General features: G+C 38.5%; 2 protein-coding genes across 3 annotated transcripts in view; one reads left to right on the top strand and one right to left on the bottom strand.

Annotated features, from left to right (window-relative positions):
- AKAP7 (A-kinase anchoring protein 7) overlaps positions 1-22,436 on the top strand; it is an 82,733-nt gene that overhangs the window by 23,405 nt on the left and 36,892 nt on the right. Inside the window, exons 6-7 of the mRNA XM_026039260.1 lie at positions 2,150-2,262; positions 11,631-11,775. Coding sequence (XP_025895045.1) covers positions 2,150-2,262; positions 11,631-11,775 — 258 coding nt within the window. The remainder of the gene's footprint in view (positions 1-2,149; positions 2,263-11,630; positions 11,776-22,436) is intronic.
- On the bottom strand, positions 6,462-8,979 carry MSH5 (mutS homolog 5). 2 transcript variants are annotated; one of them, XM_026039259.1, is made up of 2 exons: positions 6,740-8,979; positions 6,462-6,649 (listed from the first exon to the last, which is right to left on the bottom strand). In XM_026039259.1, exons 1-2 carry the CDS (start codon positions 8,889-8,891, stop codon positions 6,462-6,464), a joined length of 2,340 nt encoding a protein of 779 aa, XP_025895044.1. In that variant the 5' UTR covers positions 8,892-8,979. The 2 variants fall into 2 exon arrangements, with proteins under 2 accessions (XP_025895044.1, XP_025895043.1); XM_026039258.1 differs by having other exon boundaries at positions 6,462-8,979.

Raw genomic sequence — 22,436 nt, 5'->3', positions numbered from 1 at the left:
TTCAAAATCCTGCCATTCACTTAATTAAATATTGGTCCCCTTCCTTGTTCTTGTTTTTTAAAAAATATTTATCAAAACATATGATTAAAATTTTGTTTTTGCTATTCTGTTGACTCTTAGAGTATAGTATATTGGTGGGTAGTATAGTAATAATTACAAGAAATAAATTCATATGATAAAGAGACAGAGAAAGTGAAAGCAATAGAGTGGAAGCAGATGTAAATGTGCTGCCTGCCACAGTGGCAAGCAATTATTTTACCCATATTTTAAGCAATGCATTGCAGAGTTGCCAGGATTTACTTGGCAGTACAGACAGTTGGTAAGCGTGACTGTATTACTCAAAATTTACCTTTCTTGTGCACCTACATTCTCTCCCAACAAGCTGTCCATATTTCCAGCGAAGAGCTAAGTGCAGCTTCAGCAGGAAGCTGAAGGAGCCACATGGGCTCTCCACAACGATTCATCCCCCTTCGAGTGAAACACGTCAGTGTCTCTCTGTTCAGACTTGTGTTCTTCAGCGGAAGGGAGAAGCAGGGTTGTTTTGATGCAGCAGATACTCCATTCTGCCCCAGAGATAAAGGGCAAAATTCCATCTTCTGATAGATACTTTCTGGGATCTGTGATACTGGTACGACTCCGGTCACCATTCTATAAATGCTTCATAGTTTTTAACGTGGCTGTACTTTGAGCACCCCTATGAGTTAGGGAAAAAAAAGAATGGGCCCTTTCTTTTTTTGTAGAATGATTCAGTATCTTACAAGTGGGACATGAAGGTTGAAAAAGAATTTTGAAGTGAGCTTCTCTAGGAGATGGCATTTGGGTCATTAATTTCTGTGGTTTCTTTCAAAATCCCAACCTCTCTTGCCTAGACTGTGGAGCCTAAGTTTATATATAGTGTGTTTTAGAGAATAAGGGAATTTTGATCTTTTGGTCCCAAGTGAGTTCTCTGAGCTTCTTTTAAAAWTTTTTTTCTTGTAGCAAAGTAATGCATATACTTATAAAATCTCTTCTTAACTGTGATTTCAAAGTATCTTGTGTAAATATTTGGTATAGCAAACATGAAAAATGGTAAGAGCAAGGACCCTGGAATTATATTTGTGTGAAGTGTGAAGAGTATGACCTGCCGGACTCATGCCATCCAGCTTTATGCACCTATGTGTGACCTTTCTCTGGGTCTTCCCTATTTTTCAGCCAGCTGTGCTGTTCACTTCCCAGTGCCTTTCCCAGTGTGGAAAAAACACTATCTCTTTCTGTTACAGCTGAAATACCAAGCCAAAAAAGAAAATGGATGCAAATGCATCATTATATCAAGAGTTCATTAATTTCAAATCATAGAATTTTTTTTCCTATTTTGATTTTTAGGTCAAGGATAGCATGAGTCTGTTAGACTTGCAGCAAATGAAAACTGGAATGTGCATTTGTAAAGAAAAGACAAAATTTTGCAGTTTTCATGCTTTCCAGTAATAGAAACCTAATTAGCACAGTATTGATTTTGCCACAGGTTTTATCAATATTAGTAAACTAGGTCAGTGTGATAATTTGGCCTTGACTGTAGACTTATTTATGCATAATTCATCTGTTTTTGAAAATTTTATACTTTTGAAATAGGAAATGAGCTTGAAAGGCCACAATGAACCTTAAAAATACATAACAACCCCCATCCAACTTCAAAATGCGTAGTTTATCTCAAATTGTGCCGTACAAGGTCAAGGCCAGATCRTATCGCTTTCAGTCAGAATTCCTTTCGTCTGAAGTGGCGGATTATCCAAATACAGACGATAGTATTTGGCACAGAATAGTGTTTTTGAAGACAGAAAATTCACTTTCCCAGAATTTTGCAAGACTCTTTCAATGCTAATAACTCCTGAAGAATTTTAATGTAGAGTTCTTCGTCTGATAGCAAAGGTAGACATTAGTGTGGACTACCTTTAAATACCCATTGTTTTAATAAAGCCATAGTTGTAATCCTTTTATCTGCTAATATAAGAATATTTCACATACCTTTGAAGTTAACCAGAAAACTCTCTGCTATTACTAGTAATACTCCTTTGTTGTGTGGAGTGGCTCTGACTCCTATTACAGTTGGGAGCACGTTTTAAGGAATCTGTCATATAATATCTTGGTGCCTCTCTATTTTTCTTCACCATAGGGGCTATAAAGAAGATATTTCAAGAAAAGGGCATCTTGGCAGGAGGAGACCGAGCTTTTAAGCCCCATTTGACCTTCATGAAACTGTCAAAATCACCAAAGCTGCACAAGGAGGTGAGCTCACATTTCATAGTGCTCAGCAACACTCCAGGAAGTTTCATTTGGAGACAAAGAAATGGGTTGTTTGTGCTGTAGTGTCATAGTTTTTACTTCTTTGTAACCAGCTGAAGAAAGAGGTAAGATTTTAATATTTTAGAAAATACTAATATTTTAGAAAAAAAAAGGAAACTTACCCTTATAACAGTGCAGTCCTGTGMTCACGGCAGATTACTGCTCATGGTGTTCTCAGAATAGGCAAATCATCGTCTGTTTCCTTTTATAAAACTACACAAGGTCAAAGGATAAAAGTACTTGTTCCAAAGTAAGGAGTTTATATTATACTATATGCAGTATATGCATATGCTTGCCTCAGTATATGCAGGCAATTTGTTTGGATAATTTTCTTTTGCTACTGTATGGCAGAAAATATATAAGCAGTTAACAGAACTCGTACTTGAATTATATACAATAGACAGACAGTCAGTTCTTGATGGAATAAACTCTGTGGAGAATTCTGGAGTAATGATGAAGCACATCTAAATTCTGTCTTACAGGAAATTGTTTCTTGAGTATTTATTGGTTTTGTTGGCAAGAAAAATACACAAGTACATAAAAGTCAGATAAACTAACAATAATGAGAAATATATAAAAGCATTGCGAATATAACCAGGTTCTGTTTCTCACTAATTTAACATAGATATTGTATATATAGCATATTTCTATAAAATGCATTTACTGCCACTATATAGAATATTTTATGACCCTGTATAGAACATTGGAAAGGCAGAAAAGTAATTGTCARAAGAAATATCTTTCAAGATATTTCAAGAATATATTAAAAATATATAATGTAAGCATTTTAAATGTAATGTTATTCCCTTAATAACAAATCTAAAGAAAAATAGTTACAAATTACATTGAAAATAACCAAGTTTAAAAAATGCTAAAAGTGCAAATTTTAATTATGAAATCAATAGGAAYTGAGATACATTAAAAAACTTGGAGGTCATAACACATACTCACTCTGGAACAAAAATAAGGACTTGCCCATAAGTTGTAGATTATGTCATAGCTCTTGTAAACACACACAAGCTTTTACTTGTATTAAGTATATAGACTTAAGTATATATATTTTTTCTTCACATTTATCTACCTTGCATGAATTATTGGCAAGGATATATATGTTTTTATGTTTTGATATTCACTGCTACTGACAGAACCAGGTCAGTGTCATTCCAAATCATCTTCCTTAGTGCTCGATAACACTGGTAGTGTGTGTAGTATTCTTAAGATGCAATGTATACAAAAATATGATGTATTAAAATAGCTGCAAATTATTTTATTGGGACCATTTCCTTGCCAGTCCCTTGCCTGAGCTGAGCATCAGTCTTTACAGTCATTCTTTGTTTCACTGTGTTCATGCATATAGTGAGATAGTTTCATTCATTTACAGAAATAAATCATAATAACTAAATAATAAATAAAAGAACAAAAGGAATAACTCTATTAGAGTACCTTTTATCATAATGTTTAATTGCCTCATCAGATAATAAAGTAATACGAAAAATTAAGTAGAGGAGTGGAAGAAAAGCTTAGAGTAAACAACAAAGTAGACTATAGTTAACAGTTATAGTTTTTTATATATATATATGCTAGCTTCTAAAACATGTGCATTTTCTAACTTGAAACAATAGTCAATTAAGCCACTCTATTAATAATGACTTTTAAATTCTACTCTGATTTGTTTTGGGGGTAAAGAGAAAAAAAATATTGCTTGTCAAACYTTAATATATGTGTAAGCTTTTTGAGATGCCTATATTCTGAGACATTTATACTTTCCTGAAGTATTATTGATATATACAGAGGTCAAGAATTCAAATAAATTAAAATCTCAARAAATCACTTTTCTACTTCAAAGGCATATTAAGCTAAAAATAGAAGAAATGTAAATGCAAAAAAGAAAAAAAAAAGCTTGAWTACTTTTAGTAAAGGATACAAATTTGAGATGGAATGGGTGAGAAAGCCATTCCGAAATCAGAAGGTGCCATTTGCCAATGGGTGTCCATGTGGAAGGAGACAGTGAACACAGTAAAATATAATTAAAGTGTATATATATATAYACATGTATCTTTCCACTGGAAGATTTTCTGTATATAGTATTTCTATTCCTGCTTCCCTTACTAGCTTGCTACATGACAGTAGGTCGGTCACAGCCACTCTGTTTTTCATTCATCCAGACTGTTTCTTTTTCAGGGAGTGTTTTAAAGCTGCTTGATAAATGCTGTATGACATTTGGGGATTCTTTGATACTTAATGCTGACAGAACGGCAAATACTACGAAATGGATTTCATAAATAGGAGGCGACTGACAGCTGATTTGTTCTGATGGCATCTCCTTAATTAGGAAGCCATACATTTTTGGCCCAGACAGAGACTGACAAGGAAATTTGCAAAAAAATACAATTTATGAATATTTTGCTATACACTATACTCTTCTATACAATATCTCTTTATAATGCTGTATGTATAATGAATAAACGAGAATCTATGAGGAACCCAAAACTGTTTGTATTTGCAGTAGTTTGTATTGGTGTATCTGTTTTACAAGGCCAAATTCACCTTTCAGCTGCAATGGTATTATTGTCAAGAGCCTGTAACTTACTGTGCAGATAGCATTACTATAATTTAATTGGAAATAACAGCAATTGCATGATTCAGTAATTTATCTTTCTATATATCCTTCTGTTTCTATGTAAATTGTGTTATACTTTTGTCACTGTTGTAGTTTCCTATCAAGATGGCACAAGTTAGTTATTTTGTAGTATTATAGCACATCATAAAGAAGAAAATTCTACATGGAGTCAAAATCAAAGCTGTGTCGGAATTGAAATCTTTCTGATGTGCTGTCACTCATATTCATCTTTTTGTCATCGTGCACTAGTCATACCAAATAGATAAGATGTTTAGTACTGATAATTGTAAAGTTAATTACTTTTTCTTATATAAATTTTCTCTCATGTTTTCTGACATTAATATATTAGGCTTCTTGAAATCACACACAGCCCAAGGGAAGTGTAGCTGATGTCTCTCATTAGATGTTCTGCAGGCAGTTGCAGGAAGCTTTGACAGTGGGACAGTAAGTCAGCCATCTGATGTGTGTTCTAGCTTGTTTGAACATGAAAGTTCAGGCAGTTAACCCATTGCAGGAGAGGTCACCAGCTCTGTGTTAATTATATATCTGCTCTGCTGCAACTTGCATTTATTCATGTTTCTGCTGCTTGCTTGTTCATCGCCTGCTGTTTTCAATAAAGATACTTTGCACCAGCAGAAGGAGAAGTTGAAAGGGAGTTCTTGCCTTCTGGTATTGTTCCTTTAACCCCAAGTTTCATTAATACTTGAAAACAGAATGCAAAATGTCCATCTCTGTCTTGGGTCCCTAATATAGTTTTCGGTTTCCTCTACTTATTTTTCCTTTAAGCTCATCTGTTATAGGTAGATAGTCTTTGTGTACAGAACATTAATGAGAGGACAGTGATTCTTCTCAGTGGAACTAAAATTCCTCTGTTTATCCCTCTGATTCTGACCGCCAGCATTCTTTTTCTAATCATTCTTGGCCTCTCTGTCATTTTGGACAGAAATACAGGTATAAGAAGAGCTACAGAGATCATTTAACTTCTCTGTATTTCCATTTATCAGCCTCTATTTCACTGGTTTATATCGTGACAGCTGTAACCTGCTGGTCTGGGAGCAGGGAGCATGTACTTATTTAGCATCATTTGATGCTGATCTAAATGTCTGAAACAATCACTGTGATAATTGAAAACAATAAACACTTTTGTTACACACTCTCATGAGAACAGTAGAAATGTTTTGTGACTTTTCTACCTTTTAAAAAATAATTTTAAGAGCTGAACAATAAGCAGACTCATAAACTGGTTTCAAATGATCCAAAAACTGGAGGAGAATGCAACATCTTTGGCTTTATCATTCTGYTTTGGTAGCACTAAATAAAGTATAATATCTCAGACAGGCATAGCTATAGGCATAGTACTTTTTTTAAAACAAGAAAAAGAAAGGACATCTACAAAAACATGTTTTTTTTACAAAGTGGATGTGGGGCGAGGTGTYAGCTATAGTGAATATTCTTAAGACACCAAACTCTCCTGCTGAACGTCATAGATACCAGGTAATCCACACTCATGCGCTTGCCCCTGTTACAGAACTGAGGCTGCAGAAGGCAGCACCTCTTTCCGCATGAACTCTTCTAAATCCACACTGGGATCATCAAGGTCTAGGCCAAGGAACTTTTCCACAAGAGACTTGCATTTTTCCATCTGGTCCCCCTTGGAAGAATGGTCAATACGTTCAATAGCTTTTCCACTGCGAATGAGTTCTGATATTTCCACTCCCCTTTCAATAATTTTGGCTGGCATTCCAGCTAATGCGGCGATGTTGGCAGCATGGCTAACGGTGGATACGCCCTGTTTAATCTGATAGAAGAAAATCAGCTCSTCTCCATCTTGGTGGGTCTCCATGGTCAAGTATTGCAGAAGAGGTGTGTCGGGTAGGAGATCTAACTGCATTAAGCTGTGGAAATTGGTAGAGACAAAGACCTGTGGACACTGGCTTCCTTTATTAATCCAGTACCTCAGTACAGCAGCTAGGAGGGAGAGGCCATCCATTGTGTTGGTCCCTTTGCCAAACTCATCAATAAGTACCAAGGACCTCTCTGTAGCGTTGTTTACTGCCTTGGCAACCTGGTTGAGATCAATCATGAAAGTGGAGAGTCCTACTGAAACCGATTCCCTGCTGTGGATTCTGGTGTAAATCCCGTCGATTGCTCCAATCTCGGCCTCTGCTGCAGGGACGTAACTGCCGATTAGAGCCATGAATATTATAAGGCCTATTTGCTTTAAGTAGACACTCTTTCCAGAAGAATTCGGCCCTGTGATGATCTTTATTCGACCAGTAGCCTCTCCACTGTTCACAGGATTGGACACGAAAGTCTTTGCACATAGTTCCATAAGGGGGTGTCTTCCGTCCTTGATGTGGAAGCCGTGGCGGTGAGTGAAGTGTGGCCGGCAGTAGCCGTTCTCCCGGGCCATCACCGCCAAAGCYAGCAGCACGTCCAGGTGCGCCGTGTACTCAATCACGCTGCTGAGCACTTCAGACTTCTCCAAGATCTTTGTCTGCAGCTGGTGCATGATAAGGGTTTCCTGGTCCCTTATCTCACAGTGCAGGTCACCCAGCATGCTGTCTAGCTCCTTTGTCCTAGCACTTCTGTAATGCAGCTTATCGTCTGACAAGAACATGAAGTCCAAGCCTTCAATTTCAAAGTCACTCTTGTCCACCATAGTTGGTAGCCGTGGAATGGAAAGAAGAAACCCAATCAAAGGGATGTAGATCACGCAACAGGAAGGAATGTGGTTGTCCAATGTCTCCAATTCTTTTCGGGCCACTTCTGTAAGGAAGTCTGACAGTCCCATTAGCTTTCGTTTCTTTTCATCAATGGTAGGATCCACATTCGGTCTGACAGTGAAACGGTTCTCTGAGATGCTGGCATCAAAGTCCACCACTTTGCTGATTAGGCTAGCAATGTAATGAAGATCATCGGTGAACACACGTGAAATAGTCTGAAAGAGTTCAATAGTGTGGGGTAGAGAACGACATGTGTCYCTGAGGCACACGGCACTGTACACTGTCTTATAGAGTGCTTGCCAGTCACTAACTTTTGTGTTGGACAGGGTCATTCTTTTCAGAATAAGAGGCACATTTTTTATATTCTTGAGGCAGTCCTGAAGGGTGAGGACTGTTTCGTGGTTCTGGGCCAGGAGGAAGAAGTGGATAACATCCAGCCGTTTGTTCAGCTCTGTCAGGTTCCGTGTAGGTCGTGTAAGCCACAGCCTCAGCAGTTTTTCTCCCCACTTGCACCTGCAGCGGTTTAAAATCCCATATAAACTGAATCCTTCTTTCAATCCACTGGACAGCTTGTACACAGAAGGATGGATATCACTTTTAAATATCTGCAAGACACAGTAAGTGTCTTGGTCCATATTCACAATGTCTGACAGCAGAAACTTTTTAAAGGCCAAAATAGGAACTACAACAGAGCTGTCTTCTAGCTCAACTCCAACCCTTCTCCTGTCCAGGAACTTTAGGAGTCCTCCTAGTGCTCGTATCATGAGTGGGCTCTCAAAAGGAATGATTGAGGATAAGTAGAGAATTTTCTCTGTTGCAGTCATATGAGATGGGATAAATGGGAATTGCCTAGATAAGATCCKTTGCTTACTGACTTCCAGGCCAAAATCTATATTAGGAAACAAGACAATTTCTGGTTTTCTTGTATCTTTCTCATCCCCAGAATCGCTTAGGTCAGTCAGGAATTTGGCAATGTTCTGGTCCTGTTTTGCACTGGTCACTATGCATTGAGGAAGAACTTCCCCAATAACTTTCTGCAGTAGTTTGAGGTCTTCGTTATCCGGTGTGTCAGGCATGAAGTAAACCGAGCAATCTTCTGTGTCATAGTAGGTGATTGCCAGCTGCCCTGCAAACCACAGAACAGACATATGTGTCTCAGAATGTTCTGGATCCTCTTCTGGTTCAGGCACAAGCGCTGGGGGCAGGAGATGGCTGCTGCCACTCATTCTGTTGGAGAGGGATGTTTTTGTTCACAGATCATCCAAGAAGTCCTGAGAACAGGTCTGCAATTAACAGCAGCAGGTTAACACTCTTCAAATTGTGGAGAAACTGAGGTGCTACTAGGAATTACAGATGCTTGGATGTTACCAGTTCACGTGAAAAGATGTAGCCACAACTACAGCAGCATCTTGCTTCCAAGCAAGCTGTAACAGAGCTACTGCCAGCAATGTTAGTTAATTGCTGGGATAGCTTCATAGGGTTTTGTATATCCTTYGTTTTAGTAACTAGTCTTGCCCTTCAAATCCGTCACAAGGCTTTCTGAATCCCTCCGTGGMCCAGCTGCAGTTACAACCCGAAGCGGGAGGAAATAAAACCACCTTTTGGTGCTGAGCTGAAAGTTCAAACGTGATAGGCCCTGCCTACCCCTGCCTATATGCAGCACCTCTGCATGATACCAGTTTCTGTACAAATATACAAAGCAGCGCTGCAGGGATTGACCGTGGTTGCCCTCATGCCTCCCTGCTGCTTCCTGCCCTGTCTCTCCGTCCCCTCCACTCAGGCTCCTTGCCCACGGACTGGGCAGCTCTTCGCAGCTGCTGCTGCTGCTAGCCAGCCAGAAGGTTTATGTCGCCCTCCTCCCCTCCTGTCCTCCTGCTGCCCGTTGAGATCCCGCCATGGGAGGCCCACACCGGGCCRCTGTTTCCCTCTGGCAGGACATGGCGGCCCTGCCCGCACGGCTGCCTGGCAACGCCCGCAGAGCAGCCCCTGCCTCCCCACAGGCCATGGCCCCAGCCTCCTGTCCCGTCCTGTCCTGCCACCTGAGCCGACCTCCCCAGCCTCGGGTCTGCCGGAGCCTAGTGTGGGCAGACCTGGGTTTGCTCGGCATGGACGCTTTGTTGTGGGCCTCCCAGGCATGGATACTGGGGCCACTTGCCATCGCTGCTGGGCACCTCGCTCTGGCACCATGTTAACGCCGTGCAGCAGTGCGTTCCAGTGCAGTGCCCGTGACAGGTAGCTGTTAGTGGCAGTGCTTCTGCAGCCTGTGTGTGTCTTCCCTCTGCCCCTTCGGCGGCAGCCATGCAGGCGCCCATCGCTCGCTGCCGCCCCATGGCAGCGTGTCGCCCTAATCAGCGGGATTCCCCATGGGAAGCAGCTCTCTGCCTCATCTCTGCTCATGGAAATGAGACTGAGCTGCAGTCTTCCCACTCATCTGCACTGTTTCATCGCTTCAYCATCAGTGTCTAATTGCAACCACTGCAAACAGTGCTCCATAAATTGCTCCAAGATGCTAAAAATACCATACAATTCCCATGACTGCTTCTCTGAATCTCCCTTGATCGTATGTCAGAAGCAGAACTTATTTTCTGAGCATTCAGTGCTTGATTCACATGCTACCAATCTGAATTTGACAAGTGGCATCCCTGCCTTTTGTAAATGCTGGTTATGGGAGCATGAAGTGGTGATATCCATCCTTTTCTTGTCTTATTCCACAAATAGTTAAGGGGTTACAATTTGACAGGTGTATTCCTGGCTGAAAAGGTCTTTTTTTATTACTGTCTGATGACTAAGTATATTTCAAAGAACTGTCATCCAAAGACCAAAGAATGATAATTTATTTCAAAATAGCTATAATCCTTAAGGACTAATCTAGCTGTAGAATATCACATTTTAGATAATGAGAGTATTAAATAAATGTAGAAGCTAAAAACATCAACCACCAGATGTCATCATTTCAAAGATCAAGCAAACAGAAGAACATTTCTTACTTTAAGTAAAGGGGAGTTTAGGGGACAGAGAACAAAATATTGAGGTACTTACTCAAGCCGAATGCTTCCAAAGTCAGTATATTTTTATGGAAGTAAAAGCACATATTGTATATGAGTAACTGTGAGCAAAGCATCACAAGAAATGGGCATTGAGAAGAAAGRATATAACAAATTTTAAGAAGCATTACTTCTATTTTAAAATGACATTATTTTGCCATAGTCTGAAGGAGAAATTCTCTAATTGCTACAGAAGTGTTCTACTGTTATTGAAATTCAGTAAGGAACACTAGGCTCTTAAAATAACTGATGTTTTCTGAATACAGTTTAGTAATGAGTATATTTATTTTATTCCACTTCATATGTTCAACACTATCTGGTGATGCTGGTGTTACAAAACATTTGTGTTTGTAGATAAGATTGAGGTTTTTTTTTTTAAATAGGATTGTTTAAATATATTGATAAAGTTTTAGATTTACTGAGATAAAATGCCTTTTTTTGGCATTTTCCAATAAAATTGGCCTTTTCCAATATATTCCATTTTCTCGTTTGGGACCCACACCCAGAAGACTCAGAAAACTGCCTGTGACAAATACTTGAGATTTTTCATTGCATAGACATGCCCAGTACTGACAGAGACCTTATCTTCCAGTTACACATCCATGAAGACAAATGCAAACCATTTKAAGATAAAGCAGTTGTAGCATTGTGCAAATAAATATTGTTTCTTACAGGAAAGGAGAGAGAATGGTGGAAAGGATGTGGCTTTTTTTTTTCCTTGTTTGGATTTTGCAGTGGATACTGCTTAACTAAACCCAGAAAACTGGAGATATTATTGTTTTARGATTCTGTGTTGCACCTTGAAGCAGAAGTTTCCCATTCTAACAATACCTTTGATTAAAATAAAGCCATAGAAATTAAATGTTAAAATTCAGTCTTCTAGTAGATACCTAACTGAATTTTATGTTACTATATTTAAAGGTGAAAAAAATTGATCCAAGTCTATATGAAAAGTTTAAAAGCCATTATTTTGGAGATGAAATTCTGCACCGCCTAGATCTTTGCTCCATGTTGAAGAAAAAGCAGCCTAATGGTTATTACTACTGTGAGTCCTCTGTCATTCTTGGTAAGTATCTTYATTTTCTTCTGTTTGCCTTTTATATCAATTGCATCTGTAAGTTTAATGYCCAAAAGTCCATTATTTCTGGAGTGTATTCTAGGCAGTTAAAGCTTATGCTCAGGTATCAATTCTCAGCATCCTWAAATGAGTGTTAAGTGAGATGGATCACCCTCTGGAGCTGGATGTCTCCCTCTGTTTACTACAAAGACAGCCTGTGTTATATTAGACACACTAATTATAGATGTTTAAAGCTACATGAGATGTCTCTGGTTTGGCAGAGATGTGACTTCATTTGGTCTCTCTTTGTACAAAGAGAGAATTTCAGCGATCCTGCAGATTTCATGGGAACTGCTCAGGATATCGTCAAGATTTCAAACATGGATACCTTTCCTAGATCATTACAGTCTCAGAAATTACAGRTGTGGTCTCCTGCTTCATCTGAACAGAAGCTTCACATTTCTGTGATTGGTATTCTAGGCTTCTCTTCTTATTCCTGCCACAAATCACATCTGCATCGCTGTTCAGGTGGCATCTCTCTGTATATTGAGAGGCTRTGGGCTGGTGTCATGTGTAATAAATCCATCTCTGGTGGTTAGTTCCCACTAGCTGATAATGGARCTTGGGATTGCTGTTAGTCCTAATAGGAAGAGGGAGACTTCAACATGGATTGAAACACTCACAAGTGTAATAGGCAGATTTTTTTTTTTAATATAGAAGTCAAAATGTCTGGCATTCCAAGCAGATCATTCAAAGGATCCATCTTTTCCATCTCCAAAGCTTAGTAGTCTTAATAGTGAAAATATTCATGACTAAGGAATGATCATATCCTTAGAAGGAAAGGACAAGCAACGCAGCACTGGAGGTAYCTTCCAAGGCCACTGGTTCCATCTACTTTCTGGACAGAAACGTCTTCACTGCAGTCGCTCCTCTAGACATCTTGAAGGAAAACCATATCTGCTTCTCTAAGGGCTAAGAAATCTGAAAAACATGGAAGCTTCTGTTTGCTATGAAGATTCTTTGTCCATCTCCCAATTATGCAAAACCTCTAGAGGTGTGAGGAACATAAATAAGGAAAATTTCTGAGCCAGACACCTCATTTGAACATATTCTTCCAGTCCAGATGAATCTGATGGAAAGATCAAACTTTCAAAGGATGGTTAATTGGTGGAAATACATGTGCATAATGCATTTTTTTTCCTAAAATGCATTTCAAAGGCATTACAAATACACTACAAATACCGTTTTTACAACATCATAAAAGGTAACTATGAACTAATGTATTTGTTCTTTTGGCATCCCCTCAAGACATTTTTTTTTTAACTTCTTTCTGCTCTGTTTGGGGATCCCTAAGACTCTGTTTGAGGCTTTAAGGATGTCTTGTTTTGCACCTTGAAACTTTCCCTATTTCATTTAAAGCATAGGAAGTGGAAATGCTTTTGGTCTGGAGGGACTATTTTGAGGGTTTATTACTCAATATCTATACAATGCTTTAGACATATCAGGCACTTTGCAAGTATGATTTTTTTCTGGTAGATGTTTTTGTTGGCACTTAGGTCTGCCCATATTTACATTATGTAGACTGTTACAAAACAGATAGAAAATATTGCCTGCAGTAGAGGAGCAAAACTGTAGGTTGTCTCTGCATGAATTTGTGGCAACAGCATTGCAGAATGCAGATCAGTCAACAACGAAGGAAAAYATATTTATTTATATATATGTGCTTATATATAGCGTATTTATTACCTTGTTATGTATGTCTCAGTCTTCATATATAAAGTTATTTATTTATGTCTGGGTGTGTATACATACATATGGACAGATAACAGAAGGAAATATAAATTTTCTATATAATATCTTATGCATCCACTTGCACGTAAACATGTGTATTTATAAGCATCCAAGTGCTTAGGGAAAGTGAAATTACAGTATTATTTATCATAATATATTTTTTTCATTAGGATGAAATGGAGGCTCCACTATTTACAAATATATTTCAAAATATTTTAGAATATGTGTCTGATTAAGTAATTCGGTAAATAAGGCATTCCAAATAAAAGCTGTTTAGCGGTATATTTAGTAGGCATTGACAATGTTTTTTGTAAATGTTTATTTAAATCTCTGTTCTTCTTGAGCTGTCTTATTAGTGACATCTCCGAATGCTAAAAAGAGACAGCCAGTTTTTCAGCTGTCTTTTGAACATGAGGCTCATTAAATGATTTAAAGCAGCAGTCAATCAACTGGTATTCATAGCAAGAGTCAGATGCTTGTTTGGCTTTCACTCAGTCGTGGCATGACAATGCCTAAAGAATTTATGGAAAGTGTTATTTAGCAACCTGCAACAGAGTTATTTCTGAATTATTTCAACAGAGTTATTCTTGAATTGTTTTTTTTTTTTGTATAAGAAGCCCTGTGTCTGGCTTTCTGTGCTTTCTGTGGCCATCGTATTTGACTAGATATTCTTCACTAATACCACAGTAAGAAAATGTAATATTATTATCCTCCCCCTTGCCCCTTCTCAGTGCTATATGAACATAGATGCACTGTGCAAAAATGCATGCATTTTATTTTTCCTGGGTTTGTATATATTAGTGTTTTTATGTAAGGGCAATGGGAGAGAGCAAACWGGATATTGAGACAGAGTTTAAATGTCTTTCCCTTCAGAGAAGGAATAGCTATTTTAAGGAGTTTCCAAAAGCTCATCATATTTTAAAATATTTTGAACGAGGGCTTTTAATTTTATTAACTATATATCACAAGGGTGTTTAATTAACCACAGGAGGGAGCTAATGCAGTTCTATCAATACATCAGAAATAGTGAAATCTGTGAATTAACTTAGTACAGAAAAAGCATTGTATGTAACTCAATAGTTCTTTCTGTTTGTACATATACTCAAAAAGTCCTCTTTTCTCTTGAAAGTTTTGAGAAAATATAAAAATGGTATTTGCTTGTTGTTACCTAGAATTGGGGGTTATTGTTACCTAGACTTCAGGGATATATGCGTAATAAGATGGAAAGGTCGAGGAAGAGAAGGGATGTAATATTAAAAGAGAAGCAGACGTGTGCACACAGTGAAGAGCTGCATATTATCATTGCTGTCAAACGCTTACCAGCTTATTGCTAGGCATTTAAAAAACATAWCTGAAAATAGCAGGAGGCATAAAACCTTGGTCTGGGCAAGGACAGGGGTGAAACGTGAGGAGTTTTTGCCACAAAAGGCACGACAGGGAGCCGGGCTTTGGCCGTGGGCTGCCGGGGACGCCCAGCAGCGGCTGCAGCGGCCACCCCGGGSTGCGATGGTGACGCTGGTTGAGCCTTCGTCCCCCAGGCCGAGGTTGGGTTGCCCTTGCGCAGGGCAAGCAGCAGGGCAGCAAGGTGCCCGTCCTCACACAGGCGGCTCGTGGCACCTCGTGTTGGCCACTGCGGAAGAGCAGGGCACCCTGCAGGGACTGCTCAATATCTGCTGCTCCACGTGGGCGTCACATCCGCCCTTTAGGGCACAGTGGGGACGCTCAATAGCAAAATGCCTGTCAAAAGGGGCAATGTGTAAATCTTCTTTGCCTTTAGCTATGGCTAAATCTGCTATGCCTTTGGCATTAGGTGTCCCGCTTAAGTGTCCTCAAGATCCATGCATTAATTTTTTGTAGATTTGTGTTTCAATGACAATGTGTTTACAGTAATGTAATGTATTATACACATATGAGAGAAAACTATCACATGCCAAGCTGCATTCAGCTTTTAAACCATGAGAAGCTTTTCCTGCATGACCAAAGAGGAGAAAGTTATATATCAGATTCCTTATGTGTGCTCTTGGAGACAGAACAGCTTCCCCAGAAGCCAGTTCCTAGTGGAAAGCCCCCAGCAGCCGACTCTTTCTTGCTGCACAGCCAGAACTGACATATCTGGAAGGCATGTCCTGCTGGAGGTCGAAGTGTTGTTATAATTTCTCCTTAACCCTTGAGGTCTAGCATTAGAAATCTTAACATTGAAATGTCAGACCGTAAGCATCTGCTTTATGTGAAATAAAAAGTGTAATATGGTTAAAGGTTATGCTCCTTGCTGCCTATGTAATTTTCAAAACAGATCCCTTTTTAAGTAACAGAACATTTGGTGGGTCAGTTTGCATTTCAGTTGAGCTCTGTACAAGCTGGYTGTTTAGTCTGGCCTTGGATCCCTAAAGTGAGGGTGAGGAACACCATGGATTCCGGTGGAAGGAGGAGGCTGCTGCTTCCCAGGCAGCTGCAGTTGCCAGCTACTAATTAATTACAGCTGAGGCAAAACATCTGTGGTGGACTCACTGGTGATTACAGTTGTTAAACATTTTTCACTAGTAGATTTGTACAATTAATTAAGAATGAAGTATTGCTTTTGCCAGATGCAATAGTAGATTTGGAATGATAATGCTTATTTATATGTATATATATACACATGGATTATCTACACGTTAAGTCTCACGATCCTAACAGTCTTGTTATCCGTTAGGGTTTTCTCTGTCTGAATGATGAAATTTATATTTTCTATTGGGTTCTAAAAATTATTTTTAAATGTTTCAACTTGATAGCMTATCAAAATATATTCAGTTTGTTAGCTGTTTTTGAAATTTACTAAGCCAAACATATTTCTGAGAGCAAAATTAATTTTTTATGAAGTGAAGTGAAAAGGAAGCATGCTGATGAATTCTTGTGAATTAAGCCTTGACTGGAAGAGGATTTCTTTTGATTTACRTGAATACTTTTGTACTACTGGAAGTGAATATAGAAGTTTCTATGCTTGCTTTTGCTTCTTTTTATGGGTGTCTTTATTCATCATATCAGTTACAGCTTCCTGGCAGGGAAAGATGATCATTCAGGTGGGAAGACCCTGTTCAGGCAATAATTTTAATTGGTCAAAACCATTATCTTCATTTTCACTTTAAAGACAATATGTTGCCAGTTGGTATCTTGCAGTGCAGGCAAAGGGTRCTAAAAAGCTGTTCTGCTTTCTTGTGCTTGTAGATGTATAAATGTCAGGTAGACCACGCCACAGTGCAGATTCTCAGCTAAACGAGAAGCAGTTGCATTGTGTTTGCAGGCGTCACGTTTCTGAGGGAGAGCAATGACCTTGTGGAAAAAAACACATTGCAAACAAAATGTTTTTTTGAGATTGCTGCTGCTGGGCTGTTTGAATAGCGTAACTAACATTTATAATAACCTCGGGTTGTGATTTASTGACACAGTTTGTGCTTCCCCGTTGCATTTTGCAACGTTGGCTGTGCAGCTGTTTGGCACCTTGTCTCAAGCAGAGAGCAATCTGCTCCTGGTCATACCTGCTAGGAGAGATGTCTAGACCGAGGATAAACTGCTCAGCAGGAGCTTTTGAAGTACAGGGGAAACAACTTAGCCTGTRTTTGAAATAGAAAATGGATGTGATAATGGCACCTCTTGAACTYGTAATCATATTGAGCAAAAATGGAAGACTGAAAGGAACTGGAAAGCAGTTGATAGCTGGGTAGGTTGTTGGCTCTTCTACAAACCACTTACAGTGTCGATCAAAAGCTTTGGTAATATCTCACTTTCATCATCAAGGAATCAAAGGGTTCAGATGCAACCTGCATTATGAGCAGTCTCCTAGATTATGAATAACTCAGTCATGAGCCAACACAAATGGGCTCCTCAGCCGTCCTTATCCTTCCTGTTTGTTTTTCCTTTTCTATACTGTAGATCTCACAGTCTTGTATCTTCTGCAGCTGCACTTTCTTACACATAATACCTCCATCTGTAATCTTTGTTGTTGAGCTTCTTGCATTATCTATGACATTTTACTTAAATTTTAATGATTAATTCGGCAGTTGTGCTTTTTTTGGATAAAAATGTGTCAGTCAGCTTCCCAGGGACTGCTTTTTTTCACATTCAAATTTAATAATAAATTCATGGTTTCTGATGAGTTTGTCTGCAGCCACTGCAATTTTTTTTTTTGCCTGCAATAAGCTGAACAATTCTTTGTGTCTACACAAAGCCAGCAGGTATTATGTACTGATCAATGATGTCTTTCCCTGAAGTGCTTTTCTTCACAGAGTTATGCAGTAAAATACTGAGTTATAAAAATAATTCCTTTAATCATGGTAGAGAAACACACAGTTTTTAGTTAATAACCTAGAAGCCAGCTATATAAAAACAAGGAATAGAARGTGGTGATYCAGTAGGTTCTTAGACCCACTAATATCAAATATTTCCCATTCACTACTGGRAATAGAGTGATCTTTTATTGATCCTTTTCCCTTGTGTTACATTAAMACTTCCTGGATATTTGCTTTAGCTTAGTGACATATATCACTTGTATCACCACAGTGGACAGCTTACTGTGTGGTAATTTTATGCTATTAAAACATTAGCTGTTATTCTATCATTTTTCATAATGGTGTAGCATTTCTATATTAACTTTGTAATATCAGTTATAACTTAAGGAGAACAGGTTGCCTGAGATGAAAATAGCCAATGTAAATATGGTTTGAAAGTGAAAATTTCCTTTTGAGAATAATATGCCATTGTTTTGAGGGTAACTCCTAATTTCCCTGATTTTGAGTTTTAATGTTGGCAAATGTATAAGAAACTTGTCATTAGAAAGTAATGAGAGAGCTTTAAAGAAACGAACTCGATAATTAGTATTCAATCATGCTATTCCTAATGCTGTGAGTATAATCTCATTATGGTATGCATTACTTGTTTTATTGTGTAGAACAGTTCTTACAGTTTTCTTCCAAATATTTTAAGTGTAAAGCTATTTGAAGTCTTAATAGTTATAGCTGTCCTGCTACATTTCAACAAAAGGGATTTTGAAGTAGTTTTCAGTAGGCCTGTTATCAGTAGTTGAAAGTGAGTCAAAATCAGCTTTTCCACAAATGACTCTCAGAAATGTGTATAGGCAATGGGATAAGGTCAGTGAAGGAAATCTAACTGTAAAGCACAAAGGCATATTTAAAATGACTGGAAATTCAGTTCAGTAACTAAAGCAGACAATTGATTTTTCACAGCTAAGGGTGGTATGTGATAAAACCCCGTTTGGTAACATCCAGCAGCTTTTTTTTTCAGTTTTCTGCTTTAAAGACTTATTTCCTTAAGCAAACCTCGGTGTAAAAGCAACTAATTTGATTCTAAATATCATATATTAAAAACATATTCAAAATGCGTAACACATTAATTTCAAGATATGCCAATGCCAGAAATAGACTGCCTAAATTGTGCAAAGTAAATGAAGTATGTAAAATTATTTTAATGAATTGATCAGCTGAAGATAATTATTTTTTATTTTTCAAGTCGTCCTGGCCAGTATGTTGATCTATTTTATTGTATATTCTTAATATCAAAAGGATGCTACGTTCAGATTACCATAATTTAATGAAGTTCCTCAATTCCTCCAAGAAGGGTTTTTCACTAATTCAAAGGCCATAGAGTGAAAGGCATAATATTCCCTGGCTAAAATGCCAGGGTTTCCCGCTGCTGCTGGTTTGTGTAGATCCCATGCTCCGGCCGTGGGCTGCATGAGTGCACAGGGAGATGGCTGCTCTGCTTGCTGTCTACTCCCTGCGAGAGAGTCTAAAATAAGACATGGCTGCACACATCAGTACTTCAGGAATAATATAAACACTGACATAAAAATCTAGCTGTTGAAGAAAAGTGCTTCGGTTTGCTTAATACGGCGGCTTACATTTTTATCTCTTCAAAACAGTACTTAGCATCGAGCAGGAACAGACAACAATTCCATATCCACCACTTCTCTTATTTCAGACTGCGTGTAAAACATTTTTGAAGCTTTTAATGTTTTTCTAAAATAGCTCCTTTTCAGTGATGGCAGTGTCTATTGATGACAGTGTTAAAATACAACAATGATGTTTAAAGCAGCATTGCTAAGGCAGTATATGGTGTCAGTTTAGGTTTCCTGCTATGTAGCCATGGGCTGCTCCTTAAGGAAGCGGTATGCTCTAGCAGTGCTTCCCAAAGCAAGACTGCAGCAGGCACTATCTGAAACATGACGTTACTGTCTTGAAGGGCTGCTCGAGCCCTTCAAGTTTTCGTCTGTTCTCCAAAGGACTGGAAAGGCCATCACAGAACCTGCTGAAAACAGAGTTAAAAGCCATAACGAATGGCTGAACAGGGTGCAGGATGGTTGCACGCTGCCCTTCCTGCCTTGTGAACACCCCTCGTGTGCCCCATTGCAAGAGCGACGTGTTGGCCACCCGTGCCACGAGCTGTGTGAGTCTGCATTAGTGCTTGCTTCCCCTGTGGAACGGGTAGGCCAGGCTCAAGAGCAGGTGCAGATGAGGTTGCTTGAAGAAGCTGCTCTTCCTGCTTCTCTGATCTTGGCCATTGTCTCTATATGTATGTACTATATATGTATATATGTATATATGTATGTACTCTATATGTATGTATATGTATGTAAAACGCTGTAGCGTTTTAGTACATACTAGCACATACACGGCCTGCATGGGTCGCAAGGCTTGCGTGTCCAAAGCTGTGGTACTAGGCCCAGGCCAAACATGTGCGCGTACTCAGACTTAACAGACTTGCTTACAGACACCTGGCATCCMGCTTCCATTTTCATAAGTTTGTAATCATGTCTGTGCAGGATTTTGTGGGTCCGTTTGATTTTACTCCACCTGCACCCTGGGCAGATCAGCTCGGGGAACACGGTTGGCCTTGTGCTGAGTTGAACACAGCAGCTCGGGCTGTCACCTTGAGTTCAGCTGGGTTAAGCTCAACGGGAGTGTGGAAGGAGGGAGTTCTTCWTGTGCTCTGTAGACTTCATGGATTTACATTAGGTTAATAACTTGCTTTCTGAAGAGCTGAGGCCCTGACTGCAGCTGATCCTTGGCATATGCTTTTGAAAACCTCTGCTGCACCTGCTTGTTTTGCAGAGAGCAGATTTGCCTTACAGCATTCTGAGTAGCCATCCACAGCTTACAGATTACAGCAAGAGAACAAATTCTAACTATTTTAAAAGCATTTTAACTTTGAAATAATTTACTTAGAGAAACAGTGAAAATTTTAATTCAGTCACTGTTACTGTAGTCTAGTTATAATTTTTTAAAATGTTTAGGTGGGTCTGAATCAGGAACCCCAGATACTGAACTTTATTGCTCTAATCGAAARAGCAAACATAAGGGTTGTTTACACGTAACACTGTTCCTGATTAACTACACTTGGAAAGTGGGTCAAGCTGAACAGGAACAAAGCACTTTTATTCCAAAATAAGAGTGTCCACATATGGAATTATTCAGAAACAGCTCTTGGTATGTTAAATTCCCAGCCAATGTTAATCTGTCTTATCTTTCAAATGCAGGCAAGCCTGATACTTTTCCTTCTCCTTTGCTTTTATCCTATTGTAAGCATAAAATATGTTGCATGTTAAAATTTSTCAGCCCTTCACAAAAGAGGTGTATGAGTATGTTATTTTTGACATACTCATATGTTTTTAACATACTCATATTTTTATATTACTGGATATAATAGTACAATACTACTGGATACGATAGTACAGTAGTACTGGATCAATATAGATGTGTTATTTTCAAGATGGAACCTTTTGTATAGATTTTCTTTTTTTCCATAAGGTACCTAAGCATTCTCTAGTGAAAAAAATACTCTAGGAAGTGTCAATATAGAAGAGCAAAAATACTGCAGATTGTCAACGTACAAACGTACAGATATATGAAAGCAAGGGAAAGCAATCATATTATTTTCACTTGGAAAATACACCCGTTTGTCATGGTTCTTCTCTTATAAAGTATGTGATGAATCCTTTGTGATCGTTACTATTGGTGTAGTCTCTTTTCTATGTATTATAATTTCCTTTCCTGACATATTATCCGAGATGTATACATGCTAATCTCTGACTCTCTCAATTACCATCCATAATCTGGTTTAGTTCTTACCTTAGTCATTTACAGTTATCTCTATCAGAGCTTCTTATGTTTTTTTTTCTGTTATAGCTGAAGGCATGTTCTCTTTAATTATGGAGAATATAAACGCATACACTTTTTTCCACATGGACTTTCAAATATTACGATCCAATTCCTTCTGTATAGGTATAACAAAACATTGATTTCAAAGTAAACTAAATTCCATAATTTGAAATACATCTTTGTAAACTCTTAATGCCTTACTTATTTTAAAGCTATTGTAAATAATTTCCTGATAAAGAGGAATCTAAATTTTTACTTCTGCAATGTATTACTAATCTTTTTAAGGATACATTCCTTATATTATTTATATTTTCACAATTTCAAGTTGCTTGTGAGGGACAAAGCTCCCCAATCACATTCAGTCCTTTTCTTTACATCTTTCTTGGCTTGGGACTTCAGGGGACGCAGGGCTAGTGGTGGTGAGACCTATGTAAGTAAAATGCTGAGGAAAGGAAAAGAAAGGTGGGGAGGATGCTCTCTTGTATGGTAGAGCCAAAGGTAAGAAGGTAGAGTGCCGTAGTGGAGTAAAAAATATTTTGGTAGCTCTTAARTGCTTGGACTTAATGAATTCTATGCAGTTATGACTTCATTTGTTATTGCTTTAGCTTTCCTGAATTTTGCGTCTTTATTTGACCACTTTTTTAAATAATAATGCATTTAATCCTGTGGAAAAATGGAAGAAATCTATAAGGATTTGCATTCTGTCGCATGCATACCTTTTTTTTTCAA

This window comes from Nothoprocta perdicaria, unplaced genomic scaffold, assembly GCF_003342845.1.
Source record: "Nothoprocta perdicaria isolate Ctin4 unplaced genomic scaffold, notPer1 scaffold_226, whole genome shotgun sequence".
Classification (NCBI taxonomy): Eukaryota; Metazoa; Chordata; class Aves; order Tinamiformes; family Tinamidae; genus Nothoprocta; species Nothoprocta perdicaria.
The sequence above is the reverse complement of the archived record's forward strand: the minus strand, read 5'-3'. Positions and strand labels throughout refer to the sequence as shown.